Below are 22348 nucleotides of genomic sequence, written 5' to 3'. Positions count from 1 at the left end.
ATGCTGTGATGATAAGGAGTTACGCGAATGCCAAGACAGAGAACAAAAGATTGCCCTTCCCACATCAAAATATGTGAAAAGAAGATCTAAAACCCTTTCTATGAGAGAGTTAACCTACAGGTTAAGACCTCTGTTTGCACCTCATACCTAAGCACACAATATAATCTTTTGTAAATTTTGTATAAATATATACCCAAGAGATTCCACTTGACGGGCCATGGATGTAGGGTAAAAACTGTTGTCCTGGTAACAGGCCTGTACCTTCTCTTCACCCAGAAAGCATCTTTAGAGAAGAACAAATAGGAGTAGGAGAAAGGGAAGGTACAAAGCTGTAAATGTGCTTGAAGCATAAGTGACAAGTGCATGAGCCACAGTGAGGTCATGCAAGCATGAAGGGAGAGAAGCTGTTTCAGTATTACAGAAAGAAGCACAATATTTAAGATCAAAAGAACTCGCTGTATTTTCAAACTCACTTTAGTTCTCACATTGTATGTTTTATATGGCACAATCATTTTCCTCTTTCCAGAACCGCAATATCTTGTCCTTGATTTTCAACTCTCAAACAAAAATCTTCACATCTCGTTCAAGTGACATATCCATAAACACATAAGGGGTTTTCAGAACCTCGGTATAAATTTAAAGAAAAGATTGAGCTGCAAAATGAAGCGATGTTGAAGTTTCAAGTGGAAAGATTTCTACTTAATTGCTTTTTTCTCTTTTTTTAGGAAGCCTTATTAAATTCTTAGTCACAGAAATTGTAATCAGCATGGGATTTATGACCATTATTTTGGATAATTGTTTCAGCTTTAGTATTTTGGGCTAATGCAGACACTTTGCTATCATACAAAGTATCAGGAGTTGCATACCTTATAGAATCAATGTAAAAACCTGAGAAAGATCATACAGCATTTTGAGTTTTCTGAAGACAAAAGTTGTCGTGAAAAGTGTGTAGCAATCTAAAAAAGCTGTTAAAATTTGTAGCCCTCCCATTTTCCGTGTCTCTTTTTTTTTTAATCTTTATCTCTTTTTTTTTTTATTATTTCTTTTGAGTAGAGTGCAATTTACGGGCTCTGAACAGAGTGCTACATGATGAAATTATTAACAAGCCTATGGAAACACTTAAACTTGCTATTCCATCAGGGATTTATACTCTCCAGAATAACTTGCTGTATGTAGCACTGTCAAATCTAGATGCAGCCACTTATCAGGTATTGTGTTTTTAGATTTTTCCATAATTGTACAGACAAAAAATGGGTTGTATAGTAATTACTTTATTTTCTCTTTTCAGGTCACATATCAATTAAAAATTCTTACTACAGCATTATTTTCTGTGTCCATGCTAAGTAAGAAATTAGGTGTATACCAGTGGTTATCGTTAGTGATTTTGATGACGGGAGTTGCATTTGTACAGGTAAATATTAATAGTATGTGTCCAAGTTATTTGGGAATACTTTTATTCTTTTTATTAAGGGACACAAGTATTTGAAAGTAGGTAATTATATTGTGCCCCGAGAACTAACAGAGTCAAGTACAAAGTTTCCAAAATTTCCAGGGTAGAATCATAGGATAGGAGAGTTTGCTGAGATGGATTAAAAATTTTTTGTCTGCTCTGAAGTTTTTGAGTTACTTTTTTATTTTTTTAACCTCTTATAGTTCTTAAGAGACTTTTCAATATGCCTTTGCCTACAGCCTTGCATCATTTTTGTAAAATAATAAACATAAGACACACGAACACTATATATAATATCTATTCTGCCATTCATAAAATATCTTGGGTGAAATCCTGGCCCTGTTGAAACTAATGAGAGTTTTGCCGTTAATTTCAGTGAGCACAGAATTTCATCCCTTATTCAACAAGATACAAAGGAAAAAATGTTAACGGCAGATTTGGCTGAAATTTTCAAAAATATGGGATAACAGAATACAAGACTTGACAATAATACAATAAACCTCTCTGCATTTATCAGCAGTATAGACCATTGATAGAAAACAAACTTGCATTCTATAAACATTAAAACTTAATTTTATGAAATAATTTGTATAATTTTTTAAAATGTACACACACTGTTTTGTTTTTACACTTAGTGGCCCTCAGATTCTCAATCAACAACTAAAGAGTTGTCAGCAGGATCTCAATTTGTTGGTCTTATAGCAGTCCTTATAGCCTGCTTTTCAAGTGGATTTGCTGGGGTTTATTTTGAGAAAATTTTAAAAGAAACCAAACAGTCTGTCTGGATCAGAAACATCCAACTTGGTAAGTCCAGTTTTGGCCATTTAAAAAAGAGATACTGCGTTCAAATGAACAGTGAATAAAATTCAGATGTACAGTAAAATAAGTATAATCATATTTTATCATGCTGTGGATAATCAAATTATTACATAAACATTTAGCAAGTTTGATATCTATTTTGCTAACAGGAATGCCAGGAGTTGCATCCTGCTCTAAACTCACTTATTGTATTTAACTTGCTAATTCAACACTTGTAAGTCTGTTTACTTTGATTAAAAATGGAGACTAATGGGTTCTAGAGAACAGCTAGGATATAGCCAATTGAATTTGGACTGTGATGCATTTCAGATAAGGGTATCCTATGTGACTTATTTGAAAGATGATGTGATTGTCTTGTAAAGTAATTAAGTAATATGTGTCCAGTAATATGAATCCAACACTTTTCATAAATACTGAATTGATTTCAAAAGTATTGACACTATCTAATGAGGGTTTTATAGAATTTAGACATACAGTAGAACAAAATAAATGTTTAAAGCTATATTTTTGTAAGAATGTAAAAATAAACATAACTCCTATATCTCTGACTATAGGGATTATAGATTGACATTTTTAAAGACACAGTGAACTCCTTTATTACCCACATTTGTTCACATGGATGAACTATGATCCTAGCTCTCAGTGCTAGGATCATGATTCTACCACCTCACTATCCTCATCTACTGCATGCTCTATCTCTCTCACACCACCCATCTCAAAAGTGGTTCTGAATCCCCTGGAAATGGCTTTTGAAGATGACAGGGACAATCCATTCCGAACTGGCTTCTGCTCCCTTTGAAACCAGTTTCCTCACGTGGGTGGAAAACAGCAATACCTCTCCCTGTTCCCGCGCCTCCTAACTGGTCATGGAAGGAGACACCCTTCTTCTTCTAGTAGGCAGAGGATGGACATATAATCTCCACCTATTTTGCAACTGTACTCTATAAGTATTTACATTTAAGTAAATGCCTCCAGCAGGATTTGAACTCTTTTATTTTTCCTTTGAGCTTTCCTTGTTGCAGTGAATTGAACTAAAAATATTCATAATTTGACTAGAACATAGAGAAGAATGTTATAAGATTTGAATACACTTTGAAAAGGTATTTTAATTTCGGGAACTGTATATATTCTTAATCATTCAAGATGGAGGGAAAATTAATGCACTTGTTTACTTATGGTTACTTACTGTTGTATGTAATTGAACAGTCTTAATCTATTTTCTGGTTTCTTTCCTCCTGCTTAACAGGAAAACAGGATTTACTATACTTTTAACTGTCTACACACACACGCACGGTCTGAATACATTAGTTATGCTTACTGTCTCTTATGGTCCCACAGATTTGGTCTCACCCACCCTTTGCGTGGCATAGAATTTGGGTGGAGGGTGAGAACTTACACTGAATCTTGGGTTTTCAGATGTGGACCACAATCACAGTCCAAATACTTTGTAGGGGAACCCTACAAGTTTATTTGAACCAGGCCAAGTCTAAAATTTAACTAAAACTCTGGAGTCGCCCTCACTGTAAGGATCTAACAGCAGTGCACACATTTGAAATGATTACAAAGTAAATATTCATAACTATGTTGAAAAGCGATAATTCTTTGATAAATTGTTCTTCAGATTTTCTTCTATAATGCAGAAAGGAATCTACAAATACAGACAAGTTTATCAGTTTGATGTTGTCCCTGTCCTCCTCTCGCACCCTCCCCCCTCAATGTTCCATTACTTGGTATATGAGAACAATTACATTCTCAAAACAGGGTTTTAAAGTGACTGCATGGGGTAATGATACATTGAGCTATGAGTTTAAATTTGAGGTTTATAATAGTGAAAGGCATGTCAGCTTTTTCAGAAAAATATTTAAAATTTTCAGTTATTTTAACTTAAGCTGATGCAATAGTTTGAATAATGTCTGTTTCATTATGTTAAATGTTTAGAAAGTTTTTAAGTTTTCTATTCAGAAATTAAAGAAATATTCGTCACAATTTCCTTTTTAAATATTTTTCTAAAATTTGTATAATACAGGATCACGATCTAACAGATTTTTTTCCCCCCATCATTTATTTCTGTGAAGTAATTCTCTAATACTTCCAGTTCCAGTACAAACACAACATTCAGGAGAAATTCTGTAACAACAAATGCGTTTATGAAATAGAACTTTTAAAAAAAACATAAGGAAACAGATTTTAAGCTTCTTAAAGGTTCATTATAAACTGCAAATAATTTTTAAAATAAAAAAATCATTTGAGAGTATCTTTTTTAAAAATTATATCCATACACCGGAGTTATCTGCAGGCTTATATGTAAAGCAACAAGGGCCAAGAATACATCGGTCTTATAATTGAAATGATCAAAATCTGTTATAAGAGGAAAAACTATTTAAAAAAAAAAAAAAGTTCCTGTCAGATCCATTGGTTGGGTTTAAACATGGTTATTATACTGCAAACCAAGGCCTGATCTTGAAACTTGATTTACGTGGGCAGACCCTAGTAGTCATGCAGATCCAGTTATAGGAGTGAACACCCTCCCTCTTCCTCCCCCTGCCCCTCCCCCCCCCTTTTTTTCATTTCAAGCTTTCAGGTCTGTTTTTTATCTTTTAGGATTTTTTGGTAGCATATTTGGATTGATGGGTGTGTACATATATGACGGAGAACTTCTGTCAAAGAATGGATTTTTTCAAGGATATAACAAACTTACCTGGATAGTTGTAGTTCTACAGGTAATGTATCTAAACCCATATGCTTACATAAAAGGCACTTGGAACCTATTCCCCCATAAATGCTTGGGGAAGTTACACTGGTAGTTCCCATTAATGCTAATAGGAATTTTGCAAGTAAATGTCCCTTGCATTAGTGGCAAAATAAACCTCTAAATAGAGAAACTGCAAATTATTAGCAATCCTAGCATTGAGTTTTATCAAACATTCTGCACAATAAAATTCTATAACAATACTGATTTTGTAATATTAAAAAACAGATTAATAAAGAAAATAAAGCTTACCTGCAATTACACAGCCCACCCTCATAACCATCTTTATGAGCCAAAAATGTAGTACACCCACTCACTAGTAATGTCCTCTTGGTAATATAATCGGTGATCTCTATTCTCCAGAAGGAGTTCTGTTGTCAATTGCTTTCATCTTCCATATCCACAACAGCATAAAATATACCTAATGCCTTTATATATAGCTAAAAACTTTTTAAGAAATGTGTGCAAAGATCTTGAAATAGATGTTACCACTGAAATCATCAATTACATATCACAGTTTCAGGTAAAAGCACCTTTAATCCCTGTCTGTGGTCTTCTGAAAGAATGCCTGCTCAGATCTCAGGACTTTAGCCTTCAGCTCTCCTCTGATCAGGAGTCTGCACCCCCACTCTCTTCTGACCAGGATTTTAGGCTGCAGCTGCCTGTAGTTGCATTGTGCTTCTTTGCAAGCATGTCTGACCAGTGTCTAGCTCTTGCTCTCTGCTTTCTCGACGTGGTTAGTGTTCTTACTAGTGGTTACAAGTTACCACATAGCTCTTTCAAAGCAGAGCACATTTAATCTAGGATAAAAAACATTAAGAGAAAATTTATAGAACAAAAACATGATCCCAAGCACTTGACCAGTAGCTCCCCATCAGTCCGGTGGAGACCCTGACAGACTCTAGTCTTTAATTGCAACCCTTCAACATGGTTGGGCCCTCCCTTGTACAAAAGGTCATGTCTGTTTGCCGAATCAAAAAGAAAATCTTTGAGTCTGTTTACACTCAGCTTTTATACCCCAGAGGCCTCCAAGCCTCCGAAAAACAGGTAAAACCAACCATTGCCCCTTCCTATTCAGGCAGCCCAAGGCTCAAGGGGCTGGGAATCTGCATAGCCAGCTTTGGAATTTTACGGTAATCGCCCCCTAGTGATTCCAGAATAAGAACAGCCATACTGGGTCAGACCAAAGGTCCATCAAGCCCAGTATCCTGTCCTCTGACAGTGGCCAATGGCAGGTGCGCCAAAGGGAATGAACAGACAGATTATCATCAAGTGATCCATGCCCTTTCACCCAATCCCAGCTTCTGGCAAACAGAGGCTAGGGACGCCAGGATGGACAATCTTCCATGAATCTATCTAGCTCTCTTTTGAACCCCGTTATAGTATTGGCCTTCACAACACCCTCTGGCAGGGAGTTCCACAGGTTGACAGTGCATTGCGTGGAAAAAATACTTTCTTGAGTTTGTTTTTAAACCTACTACTTATTAATTTCATTTGGTGGCCTCTTCTTCTTGTATTATGAGAAGAAGTAAATAACACTTCCTTATGTACTTTCTCTATACCAGTCATGATTTTATAGACCTCTATCATATTCCCCCCTTAGTCACCTCTTTTCCAAGCTGAAAAATCCCAGTCTTATTAATCTCTCCTCATACTGAAGCCATTCTATACCCATAATAATTTTTGCTGCCCTTTTCTGAACCTTTTCCAATTCCAATATATCTTTTTTGAGATGGGGTGACCACATCTGCATGCAGTATTCAAGGTGTGGGCCATGGATTTATATAGAGGCAATATGATATTTTCTGTCTTATTATCTATCCTTTTCTTGATGATGCCGAACATGGTTTGCTTTTTTGACTGTCGCTGCACATTGAATGGATGATTTCAGAGAACTGTCCACAATGACTCCAAGATCTCTTTCTTGAGTGGTAACAGCTAATTTAGACCCCATCACTGTATATGTATAGTTATGAGTATGTTTTCCAATGTGGATTACTTTGCATTTATCAACATTAAATTTCATGTGCCATTTTGTTGCCCAGTCACCCAGTTTTGTGACATCCTTTTGTAGCTCTTCGCATTCTGCCTGGGACTTAACTATCTTGAGTAGTTTTGTATCATCTGCAAATTTTGCTACCTCACCGTTTATCCCTTTTTCCAGATAGTTTATGAATATGTTAACTAGGACTGGGCCCAGTACAGATCCCTGGGGGACACCACTATTTACCTCTCTCCATTCTGAAAACTGACCATTTATTCCTACTCTTTGTTTCCTATCTTTTAACCAGTTACCAATCTACGAGAGAATCTTCTGTCTTATCGCATGACTGCTTATTTTGCTTAAGTGCTTAAGAGTCTTTGGTGAAGGACCTTATCAAAGGCTTTCTGAAAATCTAAATACACTATATCCACTGGATCTCCTTTGTCCGCATGCTTGTTGACCCCCTCGGAGAATTCTAGTAGATTGGTGAGGCATGGTTTCCCTTTACAAAAACCATGTTGACTATTTCCCAACAAATTATGTTCATCTATGTGTCTGACAATTTTGTTCTTTACTATAGTTTCAACCAATTTGTGAAGTGAGGCTTACTGGCCTGTAGTTGCCAAGGTCACCTCTGGAGCCCTTTTTAAAAATTGGCATCACATTAGCTATCCTCCAGTCATTTGGTACAGAAGCTAATTTAAATGATAGGTTACAGACTACAGTTAGTAGTTCTGCAATTTCACATTTGGGTTCCTTCAGAACTCTTGGGTGAATACCATCAGGTCCTGGAGACTTATTACTGTTTAGTTTATCAATTTGTTCCAAAACCACCTCTAATGACAACTCAATTTGGGACAGTTCCTCAGATCTGTCACCCAAAAAGAATGGCTGAGGTTTGGGAATCTCCCTCACATCCTCAACAGTGAAGACCGATGCAAAGAATTCATTTAGTTTCTCTGCAATGGCCTTATCATCTTTGAGTGCTCCTTTAGCATCTCGATCATCCAGTGGCCCCACTGGTTGTTTAGCACGCTTTCTGCTTCTGATGTATTTAAAAAAATTTTTGCTATTAATTTTGGTGTCTTTTGGCTAGCTGTTCTTCAAATTCTTTTTTGGTCTTTCTAATTATATTTTTACACTTCATTTGCGAGAGTTTATGCTCTTTTCTATTTTCCTCATTAGGATTCATCTTCCACTTTTTAAAGGATGCCTTTTTGCCTCTCACTACTTCTTTTACATTGTTGTTTAACCACAGTGAATTCAAAGGAAGCCTCACCCTATGAGTTAGGAACATACAAATACATATAGCATGTATTGATACAAAGGTCTATAAATATTCCACTGGCTCATATCTTCTTGCCCTTCTCATTATAATGGTCTTGAAATTTTCATGTTTTCAGGGCCTGGCTCAAACACACTGATTAACATTTCATAACTTTAAATACAATAGTCTGAAGATATGCCTGTGTTTGCCATATCTGTAATTTAAAAAATATCTAAAATATGTGCTAATCTTAAGTGTCTTTCAAATTTTTTGCAGGCACTGGGGGGCCTTGTGATTGCTGCTGTTATAAAATATGCAGACAATATTTTAAAAGGATTTGCAACATCTTTGTCAATTATATTGTCAACTTTGATCTCCTATTTCTGGCTGCAAGATTTTGTCCCAACCAGGTGAGAGTTATTGTCCATGCATACTTGAATATAAAAGTTGCTGAAAAATTAGGTACTTAGTGAGTATTGGTATATATAGAAGAATGGTTGAAATTATTTTTGAAGGGATTAGATGGATTCCTGAACTAAAATACAGAGTTAAGGATTCCAAACTTCATTTAATAACATGATAGTTCATTAAATTTTGCTTAAGTATTGTAGTATAGGTGGCAAAATTATGTTTTCTCTGAGAGCTCTCCAACCAGAGTCCAGGAAGTGATGTAGAAATGAACTTCCTGCTGCTATTTTTCTCAAAGCACTCTGCCTTGATCTCTTTCCCTTCGTGCTTTTTAGCTTGCTCTTTTCCTTCCTCTCTCTTCCCTGTTTGCCACCCCCGTTGTTTCAGCTTCCCCAAAACTTTGTTCAAGCATGTGGTTTCTCTCTGCCTGTTCCCCATCTCCTCTTCTCCCCCCCACCCCCCCCCAGTGTTTTTAGTTTGTCCTTTCTTTATCTGGTTCTATTTTCGTGTTTGTTTTTCTCTTTAGCTGGTTCTACCACACCAGCTCCTCAGTTTTTACCTTATCCCTCCAAAGTTTGTCCTTTCCCCATTCCCAATTTTACACTTTATTTCTACCACTCACTGTTCTCCAGGGCCTGGGACTTCTCCGTACTTAGTAGCCTATATGCACTGCAGCACCAATGTCCAAACTGTGCTCCCCAATGGCGGTTCTTCACTCTCCCGGGTTCTTCAGACTGACTGCTGTTGCCTCTCCATGCTCGGTGTCACTTTTGTTCCCCTTTAGAGCAGCATACCAATCCCCAAGGTTGTCACAACAGTATTACCTGTCCTCCCCCCTCCATTGGCTATATCTCGTGTTCCTTGGGATATGATGAGTGATGATTTAATAATAATACCTAGCTCTACAGAGTGCTTTACAAAGGAGGTAGGTACCATTATCCCCATTTTACAGATGGGGAAACTGGAACATGGGAGGGTGAAATGACTTACCCAAAGCCAGTGGCAGAGCCAGGAATATAATCCAGGTCTCCTGAGTTTCTTTTTGTTGACCGATATTTTTTTTTCTTTCCAAAGTATGTAAAGTATGTATAGTACATAATTGTGTATGCCTATGAGCAGGCTAAATAAATTAGAGCTGGACTATAATGGAGTGCACCACTGTAATTTGGAGTGCACTTCCAAAATACTACATAGTATGTTCAGAAAACTCTAATTATCAAAATTTTACACATCTCCAAGGTAATGTTTTTTAAATATTTATATACTATCTTTGAGCTTAGATACTGCATTTCAAACGTTTCTCTATCTAGAAATTTGTAAAGTCTCCGTATAGTATTTGAGTACCAGTAGTTCATAAAAAAGATGCCTGTCTGTCTGTATATATAATCTAAAATATATAGTGTGTATGTTTACATAAACACCATATTACAAAAGTTAAACCCTATTTACCCAAGAACCAGTTTAAATGTAACAACAACGATCTGGTTGCTGCTCATCTGTATCCTGATATGATTTGGCACATTGTCTCCCATAACAGGGTTTAAAATAAACATATCGTAGCCTAGGTGTCTAATACAGAAAAACTTTAACACTGTTTGACACATTGCACATAGGACTGGCAAAACTATGTTAAAACATGGTTGGACAGCAAATATAACTACTGTGGTTAGTTTTGCATGCTTATGTATTGTAGATGGGGAGACAAAAGGGACTAAGAATATGCAGCTAGATTGATTATCCTTTGGCAATTGCTTCCTGAAAAGACAATCCTGTTTAATCTTTGGAGTACTTCAGTGAAATATCATGTTTTTGACTTCACTGTTGATAGGTTCAGGCTTCTTAGTTCCTTTCCATCTCTCCCTATTCTCATGTTTAAGAATAATAGATGAGTAAGTTGCCAGTTCATTACAAATTGAAGGAACATATTTTCCCCCCACTAGAAATAATGTAGAGAATGAATGCCATTTCTCCTGACCAGATAATATAAATACAATTGTACTGACTGAAAAAAGTAACTTTTTTCTCCCCTCCCTATTCCATTCAGTGTCTTTTTCTTTGGAGCCATTCTTGTGATAGCAGCTACATTCCTATATGGTTATGATCCAAAACCTGCAGGAAATCCTGTCAAGGCATAGCAGATTTCATTATCAGCCTGTTTCTCAAGACTCTGCATTAGGGACCTCAACAAGAATTCCATATGAAAGATTTCATCATGCACTGGAAGGAAAGGATCAATACACTGAATCTGAGCAAGAACATGTTAATGGTTTTGGAGAACCAAAGGGTTAAAGACAGAAAATAATGTATGTAAAGCTGATGAAAAAAATTAAAGGGGAAAGCCTAATGCAAGTTGCTAATAAAAACTTGAACAAAATGTTTCCAAGTAACTACAATTAGGAATGTTTACAGCTTGAACTTGAGGTTATATTAGATGATTTTACTGTTTTGATTGCTGCAGAAATATATCCTATGCACTCTTTGCAAGAGCACATGACAATATTTGTCAGACTGTATCTGTTTTTGCAAATTGATTATATTTAATGTTAGTAAATGTGTTTTTAACTGTTTGTCTATAGAGATCAAATTGAATATAATGGATCTTATTAGGGGTTCCTTATTAAAGCTGTGAAAACTGTGATTGAAAGACATTTTCACACATATCCAAGATTTTTATATTTATGGACGGCTGATTTTAATAAACAGAAATCTGAATTCTGTTGCTTAACTATATAAAGTTCTTATAAGGTCAAGGTTCTGACTTAAATCTGTAAAAGAGAGAAATTCAGAGTAAGGGCTAAACATTCCAACTTTAACTAAGGTGGTCACTAGTATTATAAGCCATCTAATAACTCTGCATGAACGCACACCATAGGTTCCAGCAATAACCCGGCACAACGGCATTGGTGTTAAAGATGGAGTGCTTGCTTGGGTAACATTCATTCCTTTATCCCTATCGATATAAATCAACTTCTTAGTATTACCTTAAAGTAGCTTTTATGGTTTGTTTCCTTTGGAGATTTTTTTTTAATTGTGATTTTAAAAAAAAACAAAAACAAACACCTTAACAAATAAATGTTTTAAATTATTGTTATCTTTTACAGCTTGTTTTGGATCAGTTATGGTATATAATGTATATACTGTAATGTACGGTATTACAAAGGGTTTTTTAAATGGGTGTTAACACATAAGAACTCCTCCAAGGCTGTTTAAGCAAGCCATTATATACAAATGTACTGAGAGATTTTTTGTTTTGTTTTGTTTCAGGAGTCACTGAGCCAATAAACTAAATGGGTCTTCTGGAGCTATTCAGTCTAGTGTTAGAATTACATAATTAGAAAAAATGCTGATTATAGTAAACAAGAAAATAATGGGGACTAGTTATTGTGTAATAGATAAATAAAAACATATATTATCCTTTTTTACCTAAAAATACCAAAAGCAATTAGACCATGTTATGGACAAATCTCTTGCTAAATTATTTACGTATATCTATTTGTTCCACTCATACTGTTCCCTTCTTCCCTCTCCCACCCCCCCCCCCCCCCCGAGGCTTAAAAATAAATTGTTTTCATAAGACTTTTTATGACAAGTATTAATGTGGAGTGACTTCTTATCTAAGTATTACACTTGTGAAAGTATACATTTTTAATAGAAATGTTGACAGTCCCTTACCTGTAGCATCACAGGTAGTGAAAATCAAAGTATTTAATGTCACACATGTACAGGTCAGCAGAAATTAAAATTGTTGTTATGACAGAAGAGTTTTAAAAAATGTTTACCAAAGTATTGCAACCAGTTTTCCAAAATGTTTTAGTGATGGACTATAGAGAATTCCACAGAAAATTCTGTAAAATGCCATGAGGTTTTAAAGTAAACTGTTATAATGGTGAGGGCAAAAATCATTCTTATTTCTAGCAGGTAAGAATAATGCTTTTTTCTAGGTAATGATATGGATTAATTGACTTTAATCGAACTTTTGTGTTTACTACTAGGGAAATAGAATAGAGGACTCCCAAAATGTATGCAAGTGGTTGAACTAGAGATACTATCGGCTCTAAGATCTATGGATAATTGTTATGCTCTCTGATCTCCAGATCAAGCAATATCATACCTTCAAGACCTATTTTATAAGTTGTCATAAAGTGATTTACAAACTGGATCACTTCACTCACCACAGAAATGCACTGCTGAGGTAAAGTGTGGTAACTAACAGTGCACAGCAATACTTACATAGCAGTTTAGGACAGGAAGTGAAGGATGCCTTGTCTTCTTGAAACTACATAAAGAATTTATGTAGTTGGAATACACTTACCTGAATTGGAACTTTCCCAGGACCATAATATCCTCAATTTCATGAGATTTACAGCAGTGGTAATTAGCAGGTGACTTCTATTGGCTAATCCATTGAGAAACTCCTTTCAATTTGAAGAAAAGCAAGGGAAAGTGTATTGGGGGACGAAGTGGCGACAAAAGGCACTGTGTTGTCAGACAATAGACAGTGATTGGCAGGGTCTGCTATAAGAAATCCAGTCTTGCTCTTTCACCCAGGGCTGGACCAATATCACAACAAGCATCAGTTTAAAGGGAAGAACAGACACATATGATACTGTGAATAAAATAGGTCACTCCGGGCTTTGGAAAACATCTCTCTGCTACATTAAGGGGCATATCCCGTTCCTGAGATACATGGAACCAATGTGGTTGCTGTGGAAAGGAATAGGGCAGGATTTGAAGAGGCTACACAGGTTGTCTGCATCTTGTGTGTGAAGCAATGCTGTGTGGAGGGCACAGTTACACTTTCTCACAGGAATAGTTTCAGAGCCAGGTAGGATGACATGCAACTGTGGATTGACTGGCCATCCATTCCTATGGAGAAAGTACAGGAATTGCAGAACCATGGCCATTGCAGAGCATTCAGAAGCCTGAAAAGTAGCAGGGACATGGTGTGCTTTACACATATCCCAAAGCTAATTTTTAGCACACAGACTAGCTTTCCAGGTCTAAGAGACTTTCTGAGCCATCTTTTCATTCTTTAGAATACTCGATTAATTAATTTAGTTTGTATATTTAGGTAGCTTAGTACTAAGCTTTTATTTTAATATTTATAAAGTTATAGCGTGGTATTTATTTACAACAACATGAACGTGTGATTGTTTGTTTCTTGAAAGGCACACGTTATGGAATTACCAGTATTTTATTTAATACTGTATTTGGAAATCACCTGAGGACCTAGAATGTTCAGCAACAGTAAACTGTCAGGCCAGCTAGAACAAAAGAAAAGCATCATTGCTTGAAACTACTGATATATGGAATTATCCTGCAAGTGAAATAAACCAGCAACTCAGTGGTGGGAAAATCATGAGGTAAAAAAAAAATTTTCTTCAGAAATTGATATAATCTATCCACAAGTGCCCATTAAAACTGTTGTATCACAGAGAATTCAAATAAGTTTGCTTGTAGCTTTATTAAACTTATTTGTTTTTGACAAAGTACAACACAGTTGCTCTGTCACCAAGAATTTTGAAACCTGTGGGTAGATTGTTAGATTGGTGGTCTAGTTCTTAATTATATAAAATAACTTGTTTCCTGTGACTTTTACCTTTCTCTTCATGAGGTGGATCTTGTGTTTTGGCATTATACTTACTTTTCAGTTACTTAGACCAGTGGTTCTCAACCAGGGGTACATGTACACCTGGGGCTATGCAGAGGCCTTCCAGAGGGTACATCAACTCACCTAGGTATTTGCCTAGTTTTACAACAGGCTACATAAAAAGCACTGATGAAGTCAGTACAAACTGAAATTTCATACAATCACTTATTTAAACTCCTCTGTATACTATACACTGAAATATAAGTACAATATTTATATTCCATGATAAAAATGAGAAAGTAAGCAGTTTTTCAGTAATAGTTTGCTGTGACATGTTTGCATTTTTACGTTTGATTTTGTAAGCAGGTACTTTTCAAGTCAGGTAAAACGTGGGGTACACAAGGCAGACTCACTCCTGAAAGGGGTACGGTAGTCTGGAAAGGTTGAGAGCCACTGACTTAGACGTCCTTTCTTTGGTTTGGGGAACATGTAATTGTTTGGGGATTCTTAACTTATTTTCATGACTATAATTTAGAAGAATGTAATTGGTTTGCTTTTTTTGTTCAACTGTTTTTCAATTGATAAATCAATCTTGGCATTTGTTATGCCACCGGTTCTCAAGCTTTAGCAATCCGAGGACCCCCATTTTGATTTAAATTTTGTCACGGACCTCTGGCTTGGCTTCTAATTTTCCCTGGGGGTGCTTAACCCCTGCTCAGCCCCCCACCATTGTACCTCTTCTGCCATAGCCCCAGCCCCCCCACCTCTTCTCGCCCCCGCTCCTCCCCCTCCCGCCCAGCGCCTCCTGCATGCCACAGAACAGCAGGAGGGAGGGGGTGCTGGCAGGGAAGGGAGGAGTTGATCAGCGGGACCAATGACCCCAGACGTGACTCACGGACCCCCTGAAGTACCCTCATGAACCCAGTTTGAGAACTACTGTTATGCTATTCCTGTATTGCTTATTTATCAAGACTTTTAATATTATTTCCTGATCAGCTATTCATGTTCTACTCCCTTGTAGTAAGATTTTCCCCTGATTAGTCACTGTCTCCAACACTGATCATGATTAATTTTGCTTTTGTATTACTGATATTATTTCCAGGCTAACATTATTGAGAAAGGGGTTATAATATTTCTTTTTCCTCCCCTCCTAAACTAGATATTTTCCTGTAATAATGGTAAATATAACATTACAAATCAAACTGCTTGTGTGACAGAAAAGTTAAAGTAAAATAAGTGTCTTTGGCACTCAGTTATTGAGTGAAGATCCAAGGAGTGATCCTAGACCTTTGTTTAACTGTCCTGCCCATTTGTAATGTTAATTTTTTTCTATAGTAAGTCAGTCCAGAACTAAGGAATTCCACTCTTCCCAGGTGAACACATTGTGTGTATTCATGCATACGTTAGTGCCTGAGAATCAAAAGACATTAGTGGGAAAGATATAGGGAGAAATAAAGCAAAATACACGGGTTCATACTGGATGACCTAAATGATCTCTTCTGACCCTTCTCTTTTTCAGCCAAATTCTTTCCTCCAGTGAATTCACGGTTCCTACTAGAATCAGCGATAGCCACAAACCAAATTCTGCTCTTGTGCAATGCGACACCCATTCCTCAATGAGTGTTCCAGGTACGCGTCCAAGGGCAGAATTTCTCCATCATTGTATATGATGGTGATAGTATTTAAAGGAGAAGTTGCAAAAAGCTTAGGCCTTGTACTTGCCTGTCCCATTCAAATACTAACCTATGTGTGAAAGGCTTTTCAGAGCTGATTACTATTCCAAATGCCTGAGCCAGCCAGTCCTCCAAGATGTGTAATTCAATGCAGTGGGAATCCCAGCAGGTAACCAGGCAAAGTTCTCTCTCACTGTGACATATCATGACCCAAAAGCTGGTTTTGAGCATAGCCTAGAGAATCCTACTACTGATTCAGAAGCACCATTTTTGGTTTGGCCATTGAGGAATCTGCCCTCTCCCCTAGGGCCCCTGCTCTTTGGAGATAGCTATAATTGTGAAGGGAGAGTGATATGCCAGAGGCTAGAACCAGGGTTGCTCTGTGAATCATCTTGAAGGGAATGTAGATGTGACCAGCCATCCCCAACCCCCTGGAGACTAAGTGCCACAACTTTACTTTCATAAGGAGCTAGCAAGAGACCCCAGTTCACCTCTTGACTCAGGTAGCTGCTAGCACAACATGATCTTTGCTCCCAAGCTGCCAAACTGATGCTATTTTTAAAACATTCCCATACAGATTAATTTCAAATAAAGCAGTTCAAGTGCAGCATCTTAAGGAAAACTTTCAAATAACAACAACAACATATAATTACCACATCCCTTTCATCCTAAAATGTGCAAGTAGATTATTGCAGCTTAGGTTAAACTCAAAAGTCCTCCAAGTGACAAAAACAAAGGGCTTTTCTCTTTTACACATTAGACAACAGTGAAAACTGTTGTATTTTTGCTCTTTCACTCCATTCTTTCCCATGCATTCTGGTTATTTTACCACTCTCTCCCACACCACCTCTTTATTTCTTTTCCAGATCATTAAAGTCTTTACTGCAAGTTTCTATGCTTAGAAAAAGCATTTGTGGTGTGTGCTTAGGGGACTTGGATGAGGCTGTTTGTACTGAGTGGATGGTGGAAGACTGACATGCACATGATAAATAAGAAACTAAGGGACAGATCCTTGATCCATGGATGTATAAGCAGGGTGAGAGAGGTGAATTTACCTCTGTGTGCAGCATTGATGAGACCAGTATGAGAATACCGCATCCAGTTCTGTGGTCCACATTTTGAAAAGGATGTTGATAAATGGAAAAAGTGCAGAAAACAGCCACAGAAATTATTCAAGAGCTGAAGAAAATTCCTTACGGTGAGAAACTTAAAGAGCACAATCTGTTTAGCTCACCAAAGAGAAAACTGAGAGGTGACTTGATTACTGTTTATCAGTGCCTTCACAGGGAGAAAATACGGGGTACTAAAGGGCTCCTTAAACTGATGGAGGAAGGCATAACAAAAACCAATGGCTGTAAGCTGAAGCCAGACCAATTCAAATCATATCAGGACTAGAGGCATTTCTGGAAGACATTCTTTAGTTGAACATAAGTTATCAGGCTCAGCACAGGGGTAACTAGGTGAAATTCTACAGCCTGTGTTATACAAGAGGTTAGATTAGTTGATCTAATGCTTCCTTCTAGCCTTAAAATCTCTTTAAAGTCTTGCTTTGCAGGTGTGAACAGTACTTAGCCCTGGTCTACACTAGGAGTTTAAGTCGAATTTAGCAGTATTAAATCGATGTAAACCTGCACGCGTCCACACGATGAAGCCCTTTTTTCCGACTTAAAGGGCTCTTAAAATCGATTTCCTTAATCCACCCCTGACAAGTGGATTAGCGCTTAAATCAGCCTTGCCGGGTCGAATTTGGGGTACTATGGACGCAATTAGACGGTATTGGCCTCCGGGAGGTATCCCAGAGTGGTCTATTGTGACCGCTCTGGACAGCACTCTCAACTTAGATGCACTGGCCAAATAGACAGGAAAAGGCCCGCAAACTTCTGAATTTCAGTTTCCTGTTTACATGGTCACCTGCAGCTTGCCACGCTGGCCAGAGCTCATCAGCAGAGGTGACCATGCAGAGCTCATCAGCAGAGGTGACCATGATGGAGTCCCAGAATTGCAAAAGAGCTCCAGCATGGACCGAACGGGAGGTATGGGATCTGATCGCTGTATGGGGAGCGGAATCTGTGCTATCAGAACTCCGTTCCAGTTTTCGAAATGCCAAAACATTTGTCAAAATCTCCCAGGGCATGAAGGACAGAGGCCATAACAGGGACCCGAAGCAATGCCGCGTGAAACTTAAGGAGCTGAGGCAAGCCTACCAGAAAAGCAGAGAGGCAAACGGCCGCTCCTGGTCAGAGCCCCAAACATATGATGAGCTGCATGCCATTTTAGGGGGTTCAGCCACCACTTCCCCAGCCGTGTTGTTTGACTCCTTCAGTGGAGATGGAGGCAACACAGAAGCAGGTTTTGGGGACGAGGAAGATGATGATGATGAAGTTGTAGATAGCTCACAGCAAGCAAGTGGAGAAACCGGTTTTCCCGACAGCCAGGAACTGTTTCTCACCCTGGACCTGGAGGCAGTCCCCCCCGGACCCACCCAAGGCTGCCTCCCGGACCCGCCAGGCGGAGAAGGGACCTCTGGTGAGTGTACCTTTTAAAATACTATACATGGTTTAAAAGCAAGCATGTTTAATGATTAATTTGCTCTGGCATTTGCAGCTCTCCAGGATTTACTCCCAAAGCCTTTGCAAAAGGTTTCTGGGGAAGGCAGCCTTATTCCCCCCACCATGGTAGGAGACTTTACCACACCAGGCCAGTAGCACGTACTCGGGAATCATTGTAGAACAAAGCATTGCAGTGTATGTTTGCTGGCATTCAGACAACATCCGTTCTTTATCTCTGTGTTATCCTCAGGAGAGTGATATCATTCATGGTCACCTGGTTGAAATAGGGTGCTTTTCTTAAGGGGACATGCAGAGGTGCCCATTCCTGCTGGGCTGTTTGCCTGTGGCTGAACAGAAATGTTCCCCACTGTTAGCCGGGGGGGCAAAATGCAACCTTGGAACGAAAGCACATGTGCTGTGTATGTAATGTTAACAGCAAGGTTTACTGTGAAAGAGTGTAGCCATTGTTCTAGAAAATGTGTCTCTTTAAATACCACTGCCTCTTTTTTTTTTTTTCTCCACCAGGTGCATGTGTTTCAATGATCATAGGATCTTCTCCTTCCCAGAGGCTAGTGAAGATTAGAAGGCGAAAAAGAGCACTCGTGATGAAATGTTCTCTGAGCTCATGATGTCCTCCCACACTGACATAGCACAGACGACTGTGTGGAGGCAGACAATGTCAGAGTGCAGGAAAGCACAATATGACCAGGAGGAGAGGTGGCAGGCTGAAGAGAGGAGGTGGCGGGCTGAAGAGAGGGCTGAAGCTCAAATGTGTCAGCAGTGTGATGAGAGGAGGCAGGATTCAATGCTGAGGCTGCTGGAGGATCAAACCAATATGCTCCAGCGTATGGTTGAGCTGCAGGAAAGGCAGCAGGAGCACAGACCGCTACAGCCCCTGTGTAACAACCGCCCTCCTCCCCGCCAAGTTCCATAGCCTCCTCACCCAGATGCCCAAGAACATGGTGGGGGGGCCTCCGGCCACTCCACCCCAGAGGATTGCCCAAGCAACAGAAGGCTGGCATTCAATAAGTTTTAAAGTTTTAAACTTTTAAAGTGCTGTGTGGCCTTGTCCTTCCCTCCTCCACCACCCCTCCTGGTGCTTCTCTCCTCTACCATCCCTCCTGGGCTACCTTGGTAGTTATCCCCCTATTTGTTTGATGAATGAATAAAGAATGCATGAATGTGAAGCAACAATGACTTTATTGCCTCTGACAGCGGTGATCAAAGAGAGGAGGGGAGGGTGGTTAGCTTACAGGGAAGTAGAGTGAACCACGGGGCAGTGGGTTTCATCATGGAGAAACAAACAGAACTTTCACACTGTAGCCTGTCCAGTCATGAAACTGGTTTTCAAAGCTTCTCTGATGCGCACCGTGCCCTCCTGTGCTCTTCTAACCGCCCTGGTGTCTGGCTGTGTGAAACCAGCAGCCAGGTGATTTGCTTCAACCTCCCACCCCGCCATAAACGTCTCCCCCTTACTCTCACAGATATTATGGAGCGCACAGCAAGCAGTAATAACAGTGGGAATATTGGTTTTGCTGAGGTCTAACCAAGTCAGTAAACTGCGCCAGCGCGCTTTTAAACGTCCAAATGCACATTCTATCACCATTCTGCACTTGCTCAGCGTGTAGTTGAACAGCTCCTGCCTACTGTCCAGGCTGCCTGTGTATGGCTTCATGAGCCATGGCATTAAGGGGTAGGCTGGGTCCCCAAGGATACATATAGGCATTTCAACGTCCCCAACGGTTATTTTCTGGTCTGGGAATAAAGTCCCTTCTTGCAGCTTTTGAAACAGACCAGAGTTCCTGAAGATGCGAGCGTCATGTACCTTTCCTGGCCATCCCACGTTGATGTTGGTGAAACGTCCCTTGTGATCCACCAGTGCTTGCAGCACTATTGAAAAGTACCCCTTGCGGTTTATGTACTCGCCGGCTTGGTGCTCCGGTGCCAAAATAGGGATATGGGTTCCGTCTATGGCCTCACCACAGTTAGGGAATCCCATTGCAGCAAAGCCATCCACTATGACATGCACATTTCCCAGGTCACTACCCTTGATATCAGCAGATCTTTGATTGTGTTGGCTACTTGCATCACAGCAGCCCCCACAGTAGATTTGCCCACTCCAAATTGATTCCCGACTGACCGGTAGCTGTCTGGCGTTGCAAGCTTCCACAGGGCTATTACCACTCGCTTCTCAGCCGTGAGGGCTGCTCTCATCTTGGTATTCTTGCGCCTCAGGGCAGGGGAAAGCAAGTCACAAAGTTCCATAAAAGTGCCCTTATGCATGTGAAAGTTTTGCAACCACTGGGAATCGTCCCAGACCCGCAACACTATGCGGTCCCACCAGTCTGTGCTTGTTTCCTGAGCCCAGAATCGGCGTTCCACCGCATGAACCTGGCCCATTAGCACCATGATGCCCACGTTGCCAGGGCCCCTGCTTTGAGAGAAGTCTGTGTCCATGTCCTCATCACTCACGTTACCGTGCTGACGTCGCCTACTCGCCAGGTTTCGCTTTGCCAGGTTCCGGTGCCGCATATACTGCTGGATAATGCGCGTGGTGTTCAATGTGCTCCTAATTGCCAAAGTGATCTGAGCGGGCTCCATGCTTGCCGTGATATGGCGTCTGCACAGAAAAAAGGCGCGGAACGATTGTCTGCCGTTGCCCTGACGGAGGGAGGGGCAACTGACAACATGGCTTACAGGGTTGGCTTACAGGGAATTAAAATCAACAAAGGGGGTGGCTTTGCGAGAAACTGAATGGCCCCCTCAAGGATAGAACTCAAAACCTCAAGGATAGAACTCAAAACTGGGTTTGGCAGGCCGTTGATTTCACAGAGGGAAGGAGGAGAAAATGAATACAAAACAAATCTGGTCTATTTCTTGTTTTGAGCCACTTTATCTTTATACATCTTGCTGGCAGCAGACTGTGCAGTACGACCGCTAGCCATCATCACCTCCTGGGTGCTCGGCAGAAGACGGTGCAGTATGACGACTAGCCATCATCTTCTGCTGGCTGGAGGTTAAAAGACAGTGCACTGCCGGTAGGACTGAATCGCCATGAGACGAAACTTAAAAGGGAAATGACCTGGCTGAGTCACTCCCATGTTTGCCCAGGCGCCCGATTAAAAGAGCACCCAGGACTACGTCAATGACGGCTACCAGTCATACTGCACTGTCTGCTGCCAAAAGGCAATTTGCTGCTGTGTAGCAATGCAGTACCACGTCTGCCAGCACCCAGGAGACATACGGTGACGGTTTGCTGAGCGGGCTCCAGCTTGCCGTGGTATGGCGTCTGCATGGGTAACTCAAGACAAAAGGCGCAAAACGATTGTCTGCCCTTGCTTTCATGGAGGGAGGGAGGGAACAGGGGCCTGACGATATGTACCCAGAACCACCTGAGACAATGTTTTAGCCCCATCAGGCACTGGGATTTCTACCCAGAATTCAGATGGGCAGCGAAGACTGCGGGAACTGTGGGATAGCCACCCACAGTGCAACTCTCCGGAAGTTGACGGTTGCCTCGGTACTGTGGACACACTCCACCAACTACATGCACTTAGAGCACTTGTGTGGGGACACACACAATCAACTGTATAAAACCGCTTTCTACAAAACCGACTTCTATAAATTCGACCTAATTTCGTAGTGTAGACATACCCTTAGTAATGGAAGTACAGTCCTGGTACACAAGGCCCAAAGCAGGACTTTGATGCGTACTTGGTTATGACCCTGTATCTCTATAGTAGGAAGAGATCTGCATTATAATGGAATATGACCTTTGAATAAGACAGTGGGGAAAAAAATTTTGTATTGTAACTTCATTGAATTTCGCTCAGAAGATTAGAAAATAACAGAGTTCAGA

The 22348-nt window shown here is 39.8% G+C and overlaps 1 protein-coding gene across 6 annotated transcripts in view; it reads left to right on the top strand.

Annotated features, from left to right (window-relative positions):
- The window catches only part of SLC35A3 (solute carrier family 35 member A3), a 35018-nt gene extending 17388 nt beyond the window's left edge, over nucleotides 1-17630 (top strand). The window contains exons 3-10 of one of the 6 annotated variants that reach the window (XR_006283338.1): nucleotides 1054-1208; nucleotides 1289-1411; nucleotides 2086-2254; nucleotides 4871-4989; nucleotides 8546-8679; nucleotides 10722-10980; nucleotides 12670-14040; nucleotides 16807-17624. Coding sequence is in view for 2 of the 6 variants with exons in the window: in XM_037907866.2 (XP_037763794.1) it covers nucleotides 1054-1208; nucleotides 1289-1411; nucleotides 2086-2254; nucleotides 4871-4989; nucleotides 8546-8679; nucleotides 10722-10812 (791 nt within the window). In the remaining 4 variants the exon portion in view is untranslated. Of the gene's footprint in view, nucleotides 1-1053; nucleotides 1209-1288; nucleotides 1412-2085; nucleotides 2255-4870; nucleotides 4990-5771; nucleotides 5774-6433; nucleotides 6442-8545; nucleotides 8680-10709; nucleotides 11979-12669 lie in introns of those variants that run through there. The other 5 variants (XR_006283337.1, XM_043521119.1, XR_006283336.1 and 2 more) reach the window with 5 other exon arrangements.
- Nucleotides 17631-22348: the final 4718 nt, after the last annotated feature.

This window comes from Chelonia mydas, chromosome 8 (genome assembly GCF_015237465.2).
Source record: "Chelonia mydas isolate rCheMyd1 chromosome 8, rCheMyd1.pri.v2, whole genome shotgun sequence".
Lineage (NCBI taxonomy): Eukaryota > Metazoa > Chordata > Testudines > Cheloniidae > Chelonia > Chelonia mydas.
This window is presented reverse-complemented; position numbering and strand designations above follow the sequence as displayed.